The 13,221-nt window shown below is 41.7% G+C and overlaps 1 protein-coding gene across 25 annotated transcripts in view; it reads right to left on the bottom strand.

Moving 5' to 3' along the window:
* The window catches only part of Cadps (calcium dependent secretion activator), a 442,533-nt gene that overhangs the window by 35,395 nt on the left and 393,917 nt on the right, over nt 1–13,221 (bottom strand). For all 25 annotated transcript variants that reach the window (XM_021182627.2, XM_029468964.1, XM_029468977.1 and 22 more), the window contains 2 exons: nt 10,377–10,409; nt 3,903–4,010 (listed from right to left, as the gene is read on the bottom strand). In XM_021182627.2, the coding sequence (XP_021038286.1) occupies nt 3,903–4,010; nt 10,377–10,409 (141 nt within the window). The remainder of the gene's footprint in view (nt 1–3,902; nt 4,011–10,376; nt 10,410–13,221) is intronic.

The following is a 13,221-nucleotide window of genomic DNA, read 5'->3' on the forward strand; positions in this document are numbered from 1 at the left end:
ATTTTGTTTCTAAATATTACAATCTTATTTTTCAGCAAATGAAAACAATATAGTTGTGCTTCATTCTTTTTCCCCGAAAAATAAAAAAAAAGCAGATAAGAATGTTTGTTTGGCATCTAGAAGTACCATGGGGAATGGTCCTGGGATTCCTCTTCATCAGAATATTATTTTGAATTGATGAAGTCAGTCTTAAAGATATACTATTAAATATATAATGTTGGTACTTTATAGAAAGAATATATAAACCAACTATGTTACTAAACAGGGAAACTTTCACTGGAAAAAAATCTGTTTAGGCAGTACTATATCTAAATGCATTTCTCCAAAAAACCTACAGAATGTTTGATTTTTTTTAAATGGTAGAGATGAATGTGGAAAGTCTGTTCTTAAGTTATATAATAAAGTAAATACACAATGCAGAGCATCACATATAGAGCCCACACTGCTGCTCTGACAATCTCCCACAAACACCCGCTCCCAGCCAAAATACAGTGATGAAGCAGAGGAGAAAAAAGAACAAACCCAGCTCAGAAATCACCAGCAAGCAACCTTGTTAAAACATAAAACAAGCCAATACATGACCAGCTAGAATTCCAAATTTTTCTCACAGACAAACATATATCAAAAGCCATCCAGCCTTCCTGCAAGAGTGCACAAAGTAACGGGGAGGGTGGAAAAAGATACTAAAGAGCAAGATCTCAGGGGATTTATCAGGTAAACAAAGCTAAGACTGGAAACACAGAAAAACACAACAAGGAGTCTCAGAACATGCTTCTCAAGTGACAGATGCCAGCAGGAAGAGAACCGGAGAGACACGGCAGTCAGAACCAACAACCCCCAAACCGCAAACAATCTCAGAGATCTATATTTTTTCATCATTCAAAATGCTAATTTGCTATTATTCATTTCTGCCATTTATCAAAATGCAACAATTTGGAAGAGAAATATCTCAGATCAACAAGTATTTCTCAATAGTTTTCTGCCAATTGTTTAGGAAGCCATCCCAGGACCCTATCGTTAGAGAGCGGGGTAGAGAGCGTTAGTTCACTGTAATAAGAACTGTGGACTGGCAGCTTTCATGAGACCCCTTCTGCTTCGATATTCCCGTTACCAGTTCATCTCACTGGACACAAGAGTGTAACAGAGCATGTATGCAAAGGAGTAAACACCATGCTTGAGGAAACAGAAGCCAAAAATAATCAAACATGTTGGTAATCTGATGATTTGCCGCTAGATTATAGAAAAACAGTAAGTACTGAATTAAATTACTGAAGCTGCATGGTAATGAAGCTTTTGAGAAGCTCTGGGTTTTTAAATGACAAATGTTTTAAATCCATGACAGATTCAATAACTTTTTTTTTTTTTTGTACCACAGTTAGGTTGCCTAGCACCGATAGAATCCGTAAATTAGGGGACCTGGTTATTTGGAGAATAAGGAAGTAAAGGGCCAAGAAATTCAAGTCTGAATAAGCTTTTTAAAAAGTGATTTTTTTTTCTCTATAAGGCTAGGGTGAACTGCATAGAAGAGTTATGGTTAGAGTGGCAAAATCATCCACTCGGAGGAGGAGAGTGAAGATTGTATTGGGAAAAGAAAATTGGGGCAATCTGAAATTAAACTCTGTGTGTGTGTGTGTGTGTGTGTGCGCGTGAGTGTGCACGTGCGCGTGCACGCGTGTGTGGTTTCTCAGAGATTTACTGCTGCCATAGATGCTGGCTCAGTGGACTACTACTTGTGAATTTTTGAATTCACACCACAAACACCCTGAAACAGAACTTGCTTCTGCAAAGTATATTAGGAATATTTCTTTTAATTATTGGTTCACACTAAAGCCCAGAGGGCTGGAATGTGCTTGTGTTCTTCTAGTTAGGAAGTCCATTTTCCCCATGTGTGCCAGATAAGGCTCCCTTTTAACTTCCAAGTGAAGATTTGGTTGCAATTCCCATACAAAGAGCCACTCAAAAGATCACTTGCCTCACAGCCTTCAGCAGGAATACCTTCAAACAAAATTTCCTCCTTGAGCCAGGTTAAATCAGAGATTAAGCTTCAGATTCTGTAGTAGATGTTTTAAAGTTTCAGGGATCATAGGTTATTTGCACACAAATTCATAGAGGAAAACACACACACACACACACACACACACTCCCCATAAAGCTGAATACCAGAAGATACCATCAAAGAAAAACAGAAAACCCAGGCAACCTAGGCAATCTAGGCATTGAAAAGAGCCATCCACAAGCTTCTTGAAAATTTGTAGTTTGGAATTGGATTCAGTGGAGATGGGCAGAGTCTACACCCCTAGGCATAGACCTGAGGGTGCTGCTGCTGCTGTTTTCAATGCCTATTGGATGGGCAACAGTTCCCCCAGACTAACTGGGCTCAGGCCTTTGCTAGAGGCACGCATGCAGAGAGGGGGAGGCCCCACTGGTGAACTTTTTGCATGTATGAGGGCAGGCCCCACTGGTGAGTTTTATGCATGTATGAGGCATTCTCGGTGGATGTGGGCCATGCTAGAAGATGTACACAGGAAGATTATTTGATTCTAATTCATGCCACTTGATATAATGTGATAAAACATTTGACATGAGAGATAAGTTCCATTTTAATCTGAGAGAGAACAAATGGGAATTAAAAAGTAAGAGGGGTTTTATCAAAGGAAGGTGCAGCAGGGAGAGAGGGGTATAGGGCATGGAACAGAGGAGAGAAGAGAAGAGAAGAGCAGAGCAGAGCAGAGAAGAGAAGAGCAGAGCAGAGCAGAGCAGAGAAGAGAGACAGAAGAAGCCTTTTGAACACACCAGGAAAGTCAATGAGCTGGAAGACAAAGCGTAGAAAGTCAGAATCAGAGAGCGGTGCCAACAATGAGCTCATTTAGCTACGGGACAAAAACATACAAAATGCAGCGTCAATTGGTGAACACAGTTACGGGAAAAATACAGAAACAAGGGTTCCACAGTTGAGCAAAACATTAATGTTCCGGCTGGCATTACAGCGACGAAAGCCTGGACAGGAGGGGCCCACGTTTCAGGGGGTGGAAGTAGACTAGGACGAGGACATCATCTCCAGTGCACTCTGGCCAGGTCTTTACAGGTAGATTTGAGGGACTAGAAGCAATGTACCTGGCTACATGAGGTAACTCTGTCTGCAATGGCTTCAGATGGGCAGACAGTTTGAGATCCATGCAGGTTCCTTTTGATCTCAGTGGCTTACTTTGCAGTGGCAATAAGTCTTCCTGAGAGCTACTTCTGTGTGTGCAAGGAAGCCTGCATTTTCTGTGTTTTGGTTTGCATTGACATGGCATCCCCGGCCCCCCACCCTGCCATGCATTTGGTTTTCACTGGACTTACTGAGGTAGGTGGATGGACAGGAAGCACCATGGATTACAAAAGGAACTGACCAAGTGACTCACATAAAGCCTTTGGCAACACCCAGGATGGAAGATGTCTAGTTTTACAGAAGTTCTAACACATTGGAAGACATAACAATGTGACATTTATTGCACATCTGCATACCACAGCTGGCATCAAGGAGGCATTACCCCCAGGATAGGTGGTGCTGGTCTCAGCATCACCAGTGGGAACATGTCCTCTACAAACGGCCAGATTGCAAGGAGGAGAATGGGTTCAAGGAGTCTGCCTCTCCAGCTCCGTGCAGAATGTGCCTGCTTGCTGGGAGGCTGTGTACCGTCCACATTTCACACAGACTGGGATGCAGACACAGCCACACCAGGAGTGGGTGCAGAACAGATACGACAGACAAGAGCCTAAGGCAGAGGGAGAGGAGAGAGTCTCTTTGAATCAGGACCAATCAATTTTCTCAAAATGTGACTTATCCTCCTGTCTCTCATTTTGTCACATTTTGGAAGCTCCCCTCCTTGGGCTGCAAGGAGGAGAAGGCATTTACTTACATCAAATAACCTTTCTATATACATCTCCTCATTGACCTTATCACGAAGGACATCCTGAGAATGGCGGACGAAAGTCACGTAGGCGTCGGCCACATCCATCCCGGGTTTCTGTAAAGAGACAGGAAAATATGCACATGGATCTTCAGATCTTGAGAGTTCCCAGTTAGCCCGCTCACCGTCCCTCTTCCCATGACTCCTGCGCTCTTCCCTCTGTTTTCATGACCACCTCTGTCTAGTTCTGGACCAGGAGTTAATACTGCACCTTCATGTTTATCAGAAGATCTGAATGCAATTTTATAGGGATCTCTCTCTCTCTCTCTCTCTCTCTCTCTCTCTCTCTCTCTCTCTCTCTCACTAGCTGATAGACACAATTCTTATCACCCAGGGGGCATTCTCTGGCTTTGTTTTAAATAGAAACTACTGTTAGAAAAATCCAACTGTATTCTGTATTCTATTATCCCTTTCTCTGTGTAAAACAAAATATAAAAAGTACTTCAGAAACCCTATTTCAGACAATTGCCTTCAACTCAAAGCCCACTGGAGGGCAGTTCAGTCTAAGAGCATCTGGTGAGTTTTTGTGGGTACTTAACTCAGAGAAGATGCTCGGCCACTTGCCTTTGCCTTCTATTGCAGCCTGGTAATTTTAGGCATGGGAAAAATAAATGAATGAATGAATGAGTGAATGAAAGAGAGAGAGAGAGAGAGAGAGAGAGAGAGAGAGAGAGAGAGAGAGAAAGGAAGAAAAGAAGAAAGGCAGGGAAAGGGGGGGCTGTTTTTAGATTAATTAGATTTTAGGCAGGTTGTGCATCCAGTAGGTAGGAAATGATTTATTTCGAAAAAATAGCATACAAATAAAACCAAACCAGAATGTGCACTGCTTGAGATGTCAGAAATCAAAGTTATCTCCAAAGAAACCTATTAAAACACTGTACTATGGGTCATTAGGAGAGCTGCCATAGATCCCTTAAATGTCTACAGTAGAGATGTATGTTTGCTAATAACTCTAAGATTAGTTTTCATTACTATGATTTACCTTAGATCACAAAGTATCATTTCTCTACAAGACGTGACTGTCAGGCACTGCAAATTGAAGTTAGTTAACACTTCTGTGTAATTTCCAGGGTGAAAATGAGGAAGGGTTGGAAACAGTAGGACTGTATTTTTTTTCTCCTGATACAAAGCTTACAATTATCAAGCAAAGGGCCAATGCTTGGCCCCCAGGATACTAGTAACATTTCTTAACACATGCTGAAACAATGACAAGGTATTAATTTGAAAAACAATGAGGGACACCCCAAAGCCACAGTATCAAATGTTACACTTCTAAGCAATTTTCAGCAAATGCATGGAGCAGTTTCCATGATGGTCCTGTAATTGTACCAGTTTTATGATACAAAACAACAGTAGTTCTCCAATGAGATGGAATCAGTTTTAAGCAGGTGCATCGCTCCCCTCTCTTTGGCAGCTGCACACCAAAAGATATTCTTAGTAATGGGATCCTTACCTGGGGAACTGAGAAACTTATTATTAGTGCTTCATGTCTTCCTGGGGATACTTGCTATCTAGCCTTTTCCTGGGTACATCTTAGAGACTAGATGAAGTAAAAGTCAGATGTAGCCAGTCTTAGTAACTTACCATGTTGGGAACAGTGGTTTATAATGCTGAGATCTTCAGCATATCTTCTCTTTCAGGAAAACTCACTTCCTGAAGAGGGCATGTATTTGAGATGTAGAACTCTGGATTAAAAAATCTGTTTGGTTTGACTCTTACTGGTTTATTTATCTATCATTGCACCATTTACCAAGTGTTGATATTTCATCATGTGTTAAACTTTGGGATTTTATCTGGCTTTTCCTCTTAGAACAAAAGCTCCACAAAGAGCAGGGCTTTGGTTAATCTTTAATTATATTCTTAGCACACGGGAATGGAACAATGCCTGGTACCTCGTAGGTACTCAGTAAATATTTGCTGGATGGACAAATTCATGAATGGATGACCAGTAACCTCCCTTTTAGAGCTCTTCATTCCACTGTGTGGATTCTTACTTCTTCCCAAATAATATGCAGACCATTTGACCATCTCCAGACCCTAGTTATGGGGCCTCAGAGTGGGATGATTATCTCTTTATCTGACCTTCAAGGACTATGACTGGCAGCTGTAATAATGTATATAAAAATGTCTTGAAAATTACACATTGCAACATAGATTTATACTGCAATGATCCCCTCCCCTTGATATTAAATTTTACTATTAGCATCTACTTTTGACTTAGAAAGGAAAAGGAGACCTGATAGAGACAATAAACAGATACAAATGCGGTCTCTGCACAATTAGTTTTCTTTCTCCTGTTCACAACTGCCTTCCTTTGATGTGAGTACCACATCTCATTCAAACAAGTTGGGCTTCCATCTCTTGATGAACTAGAAATGGAGGAGACGGAAGAAAAAAATTGTCTGGGAATTGTGTACTAATGAGACAGTGCTATTCTGGGAGGACAGACCGCCTCATCAGACACTCATGCTCACCAACTGTTGGGACTCCTGGGGAAAAGAGCTTATACCCTGGAAAGACTTACAGGGAGCACTATGCTGGTACCATATTGAGGTAGTCATGGTGGTGAACATGAGTCCCTAAGACAAGATTCAGTTGCAATCAGGACATCAATTAAAATGACAGGGGTATAAAAGGCAGGAAAGATGTATAATAAATGCATTTTAAGTATTTGTTGTTAAGTATTATTAAGTATTAAACTAAAATCAAAAGTTCTGACAGATAAGAAAACTGACTTCTAAGTATCAGTTACAAGATAATCACAACACCTGACTGAACAACTAACGTCACGAGGTAAGCTAGGGATTGTATCAGTACTGTGTCTTCCTGGTTGGATCGGCCTTTAGGTGGTGGCTTTTAGATATGGCTGTGACAGATGGACAGAATAGAACACAGACTTCAGAAAGCATCTAAACAAATACACAAAAATCACTGTAGAGCTGACATTACCACATGCGGAAGACATAGTTTAGAAATAAAACCACCAATGGATTTGGTCAAATGGGACGTTTTCATCTTCAACAGTTCCTGCCAGATAGTTCTAGGCAGGGAATACAAACCCTGATTTTTGGCATCTTAAGTAAGTCTTTAGTATGAATGCCAATTGTACAAGAAAGGATCAAACACTATAACAAGAGGAAGAAATGTTCTGAGTTATGGGGAATAGTGCCACTTTCTGCTAGTGGGACTCAGTAAGCAAAAATTCTCTGTGATAATAAACTCGTGGTTTACACATGGAACTACATTCAAACTGTGTCAGAAACCTTATAATAGAAAACAAAGAGTTTGCAGATAGACAGGATTTAAGGTGATTGCATTTGGGCTTATAAGCCTGGCTGCAAATACCAAAGGGCCTACAAAACTTTACAGAAATGGTGCCTGGGCCCACAGAATCTGCCAAGCAGCTAAAACAAAAACATCTAGGTGTTTTGGGTCAAAAATTACTGACTTAGCCCACAGGTTTTCATTCTTTTACAGAAGAATGGGAAACACATTTTAGAAAGATTTGAAAGGCTCCATCCCAGAGCCACTGAATCAGAACCACTTGCTATGAGAGCTAGAAATCTATGAAAATGTCATTAAACAATGCCCAAATTCTTGCCATGTCTTACTGCTGTGCATCCTGGTATGGAAGTGAAGTGGTTCTTCAAAAACCGCAAATGACTCATCTACCCACCCACCCAACACCAACCTAGCCACCAACTCCCTTATTTGCACTGCTTTGCTGTTTCCAACGTGTAAACAGTACTAGAAGGTTGATTTTGTGTGCATGGAATCTTGGAAACTAAAGTAGACGGGCTCTACCACCAACCCCATACTACCAACTCTTCCCTGCCTACTTCTTGCTCAGGTGACATTGCACATACTCTTTAACCTTTTGGGTTCTTCAGTTTCCTCTTCTGATGAACAGGAGGAAATGAATGATGGCGCCTTACAGGGCTGTCTTCAAAAGTAAATGATTACTTACTGTATGTGAATACGGCATATTCATATGTGTATTGTGTGGAGTAATTTTCTATGGAATTATTTATTTTCTGTAATACTTACTATATTGCTACCAGCTATAAAAGTAAACATTTAATCCATTTGCTTTCAACATGCAGCATTGTCCTAAGCCATTAGCTTTTGGTACCATTATGGATTTGGTCTACTGATTACATTATTTTCTAACACTAGAATAATCACTCAACTATGTGTCTGTGCATTAACTAAACTCATCTTGTAGTGTGACAGTGTTTAAGAGCATAGTTTGTAGTATGAGCTGCACTGCTGTCAGCTGCCTGGCCCTCCCAGAGTGAGTAAGCCTCCATTTTCCTTTTCCCATCTTTAAAATGGAGAAGTTCCAAAGATTAAGTGTTGATGGTCCTAAAACAATGATGGGCACGTAGTGGGTGAGTCACAGGCTTGACTGAGATGGTTATAATTACACTCTGTGTCATCAATGGAAGATAAACCACATTGGGAGCTAAGCTGTGTCGTTTTCTTCTGCCCCTCCAGAAGGAAACTCAGCAAAGTCATTTCTGTTCTTTGATATCCTCAAATTTCTAGCATGGCACCATCCATGGACAAGTGTCTTTACAATTACTGATCTTAGAAAACACTCACTATTATCAAGTCCATTTTACCCCATCTTCAGAAGAAAGCTAGACCTGGCCTGGGAAGCTATTAGGTTGAGGCATAAAACATTGCTAAACCTTTTCTGACTTTTCTAAAATGTGGCTCACATGTGTTTTGATGTTAACCCTGATGCTAAATCAAATTTCTTCATATATTGAGCCTCACTGAATAGAATAGCCTTGAACTACTGTTACTATCTGATTGCCTCTCTGGTTTGAGGCATAAGCTGAAGACATCAGATCTCTGTGCTGGGAGCTAGGCACTCTTGAAGCCCAGTGGAGGATAGTGCTAAGGCAGCAAATTCATCCATCCTTTGCTCTGGGTATCGTCACACCCTGAAATGCCCTTCACTGCATGCACATCTACGGAGGGCTCGGAAGCGCTGTGTGAGGGCCACACATGTAGCACACCTAGCTGTGAGGTGTCTTCATTTTAAAGATGGAATAGCATAGACAGAGATTTCACATAAAGGGAGACTTTGTACTAAAGGAGCTTAAAGGAGTAAAATGCTCTCCTAGTTGTGGCTCTGTGAGTCTTTTCTGTTCCCCATTCTCCTGCCTATGGGAAGGAGTCAGGGCCCCTTGATGAGAGGTATTGTATAAATTCAAACATAATTATTGATTGTACATTCTTTCATTAAACAAACAAAATGCATGCTAATGCCACAGTCACTCCAATGTTCCATTTTGTCTTCCTTTGAGAAATAAGCCAATAAACCATTACACACTTAGCTTCCTGGGGAAATGAATTTAAATGTTAATATAAATCCTTTTAGAAAAAAACAAATTTTCACAAATAAGTATTTGAACAAGGAGGGTACTTAACCACGTTCAGAATGAGAACGGCTCAGGACCAGCCCCTCGGCGACTGTTGAGATAAGCTCCTAAATTTAATATTTTATAATAGACTCACACCACTTTTGTTAGAAATGGAGAAACAACTTCATTTTCTTTCCCTCTTTATAGGAATATATTTAAAAATCTCTCCAATTTTATTTTGCTAATAGGCAGGGCAAAGTCTGTCTATAAATGTCTTCTGATTTGTCTCAGGTAATCCCACACTTTAGCATTCATGTGTAGTACTTAACCTCAATTTAAATGTAAATTTGGGCAACTTCAAGTGCCTTCTCTGTGAACTTTGAGGGTTCTCTTCATTAATGAGGCCAGTACTAATTCTGGACAGTTTTGTAAGTTTTCCTTAAAACAATTGCAGAGTTGACCCCCAAATGAACAAATTCAGAATTTATTTGTTTAAATCAAAAAAATACTGGAAATCTTGTTGAAATTTATAGCTGAGGGCTGTAAGGGGTGCATTCTCGATGAGCAGAAAGAGAGTCACAGGGAAGCAGAGGAACAAAAGCAAGGGGGAGCTGGGTTAACCCACACATTGGTCCTTTCTTTCTGATACAGGAAACCATGCCTTCTTCTCAATGGAGAAAAATTGTCCCAATCTTTTACTTTGAGGGTCCATATAGAGCTTAGGGGCAAGGTATGAGGACAGCATCCGGTGTGAAGAAAGCAAAGCACAGAAACAGATACCATTAAACAAAACGTGATTCTCACATACTCGTGGGTGGAAGAAAAGCACAAAAGAGGACACAGTCTTTTAATCCCAGCACTGGGTACAGATGCAGTCAGTCTCTGCATGTTCCAAGTTGGCCTGGTCTGCATAGTTCTAGGCCGGCCAGAGATACAGAGAGACCCTGTCTCAAAAATCCCAAACAAACAAATCTCAGACAAGACCCCATGAAACCAGAAAAGTGAAATCAACCCAACCACAAGCAGTGATGAATATTCAGATACTCACAGGCACGTCCACATACTTGGAAGCTGCCTTCACCTAAGGAAGACAGAAAGGAGGATATTAGGCAAGGGTTTGTGTTTCCTGTCCACAGCTCAGACATCATCTGAGTTCAGATGAGTTCAGATGATGTGCCTATTCCAATTCACAAAGCTGACCAGGAAAAACAAAAGTCACTAAAAAGAAAATTACTCCATTTGTTTCAAGCCATGACCACTGCTTGGGGACAGTGAGCAGTTTTACAGTTTCAGGTTCTTTTGCTGGCACCGGTGTTTGGCATTTTCCTCCCTTCCTTTAAAATATAGACAGGTGACTGCCTAAACCTGGACTTACTGGGAGAGTGCCCTTAAGTCTGTATCAGTAATCAAGAGGGTCAGCATTCCTGGCACCTGGAGTCTTTATAATTTGGCTGCAGGTTGTCCTGAATTCTTCCAAGCTTGGTGTCTGATAGTCCAGACTTTTAAGTAGAAGGGATGTGGTAAGCCTTTTAGCATAAAAGGCATGCATGGTTTTCCACAAGGTTTTCAAGCAGAATATTTTGGGCTAACAGCAAAGCTGTTGCCATATGACTTTTGGTTTCAGGCACTAAAAATCCGTATGAAAAATACAGGGAATGGTTATGAAATTCATTTTTGGGTGTCAGAGAGTAGTGTTGGAACAAGGAGTGTGGATTCAGTCCTGGGTTCCAGTCTAGCGCTACCGCATGCACACTCTGTGACACACTTGAGACTTTGTCTCTGGGAGCCTGAAAATGAAAGATAGCAATCATGAGAAGTCCAGTTGCAGAGATGGCATGAATTGCCACAAAGTCCAGGGATGCCCTAAGCATGGAACCATCTGGAATTAAGTTCTGATAAGCAAATCTGGTGAGTTCCAGGTGCTTGGGAAATCTATACTAGTGTAGATAGACTTCCACCTTGAGATTCAAAATTTGCTTTTGCCATGGGGAAATCCTGCCAAGTCCTTCAGGCTGCTTTCTAGAGTTCTGGAACAGGGCAACAAAGCTGTATACTCAGTATGACTGCTGGTCTGATGACATGAGGAAACATGAGAATGTGTGTGGTAAAGTGGGGGATACACACATCCATTGGCTACTTCATGGCAACCCATGCTTTCACTTCTCCACTAAGGTCACGGCACCTTGATGGTTCCAGTTTCTTCTTGCTACAGCTTCTCTGAGAGGGACACTGATTGCAATTATAATTTGGTTTCTTTTGGATCAGCATCTGGCCACCACAAAATGTTACTTGAGCAAAGACTAGTTCAGCCTTACTCAGCTGTCACCAGCTAAGGCTGCCTGGCTTGGAAGGGGAAGTCTGGACAGCAGGAACCAGAGGGAGAACATGAGAACAGTGCTGGCTTAACCTTTTCAAGGAGGCTAAGGAACAAACCCAATAGACCCTGAACCGTTGCTGTGATCAATACAGTAGTGGTTAGAGGTGAATTCTTTGTAAAAACTACTAGGAGAAGAGACACTTTTTTGGGTACACACAGTGATTCCCTCTATAAATCTGTCCATTCCTATCCTATTCCAAACACTGGTAAATTAAGCACCCCCGACTCGCACATGTTCCCCCCCCACATACAATATTATCTACAAATTACTAGATGTTTTTCACTTTGCAAAATATCTTGATGGGCTCAAGTTTTAGGAACTTATGTGTCCGTGTTCTCAGCCACAAGAGAGGGAAGTCAGGTAGGTGTACACGCACATTTACTAAGCCCAGGCTGCCACTCTGCAATTTCCCGTCTCTTCAGTGCTCGGGAAAGAGAAAGCCATAGGAGCAGAAGTATCAGTGGTCAGAGCAGGTGCTGGCTAAAGAGCTGCTCTCAGCGAGAAAGCGCCTCCTTTGCTCTGTCAAGTTGATGCTTAGCAGTTGGTAGGAGTTTTGCTACAGCTGAAATGATCAACCTTTAAGCACGCCTTCTCGCCATTTACCAGAGAGTGACACCAGTCAAATTCTTTTCCTTACAAATTCTATTCCTTTGGGGAGGCCAGGCAAGCTTGTGACGTGAATGAAAACTTTGTGTACCCTTATACGGTCCCAGTTTTCAGTCCCAGCTTAGATATGCATGCACACATGTGCACATGTGTGTGTGCGTGCGTGCGCGCGTGTGCGCACGCAGTGTGTAGGCCAGAGATGAACACTAGGCACCTTTTGGATGCTTCTCCATGTACTTGCTTTTTGAGGCAAAGTCTTTCACTGAACTTGGAGTTCAGTGGTCTGGCTAAGTTGGCTGGCAAGTAAGCCCCAAGAATCTTTCTGTCTTTCCTTTTCCAGTACTGGGACCATAGGAGGATATTGCTGAATCTGCCTTCCATGTGGACAATGGGGAGTGGACTCAGGTCATCAGGCTTTGTGAGCCAGCTCCTTAGCTCTTGGCTTATCCTTCATCTGGTCATCCACCAGATCTTACAGACCTTTCCCTATCCACATTATAACAGAAAAAATAATAGTTTAGGGGAAATTGTACTCCTATTGTGGTTTGAGAGGTAGATTATTGTCTTGGGCTGTGGCATTAAACTTTAGGAAAGATGCTGAGGGTAGAGTTGAAGGGAGACTGGAGGTATAGTCTAGAGGGAGAGTGAAGCAGAAGACCCATTGCTTGGGAAATGAGTGGCAAGTATTAGAATCTAGAATCTTCTAGTAGTTTATTGAAAGCACATCCTTGTTGGCTTCAGATTCGTATGACAGTTCCAAATCACCAAATCAGGGCAAGGGAGGAGGAAAAGAGTGGGCTCCCAGAAGGCCTGCCCAGTGAGCATCATCCCAGCAGAGACTTGCCACCTCTGGGGGCTCATGTCTTCTCTCTCACTAGGAGTAAGGTTGCAGATCTATTTTTTTTTTCC

Source organism: Mus caroli, chromosome 14 (genome assembly GCF_900094665.2).
Source record: "Mus caroli chromosome 14, CAROLI_EIJ_v1.1, whole genome shotgun sequence".
Taxonomy (NCBI): domain Eukaryota; kingdom Metazoa; phylum Chordata; class Mammalia; order Rodentia; family Muridae; genus Mus; species Mus caroli.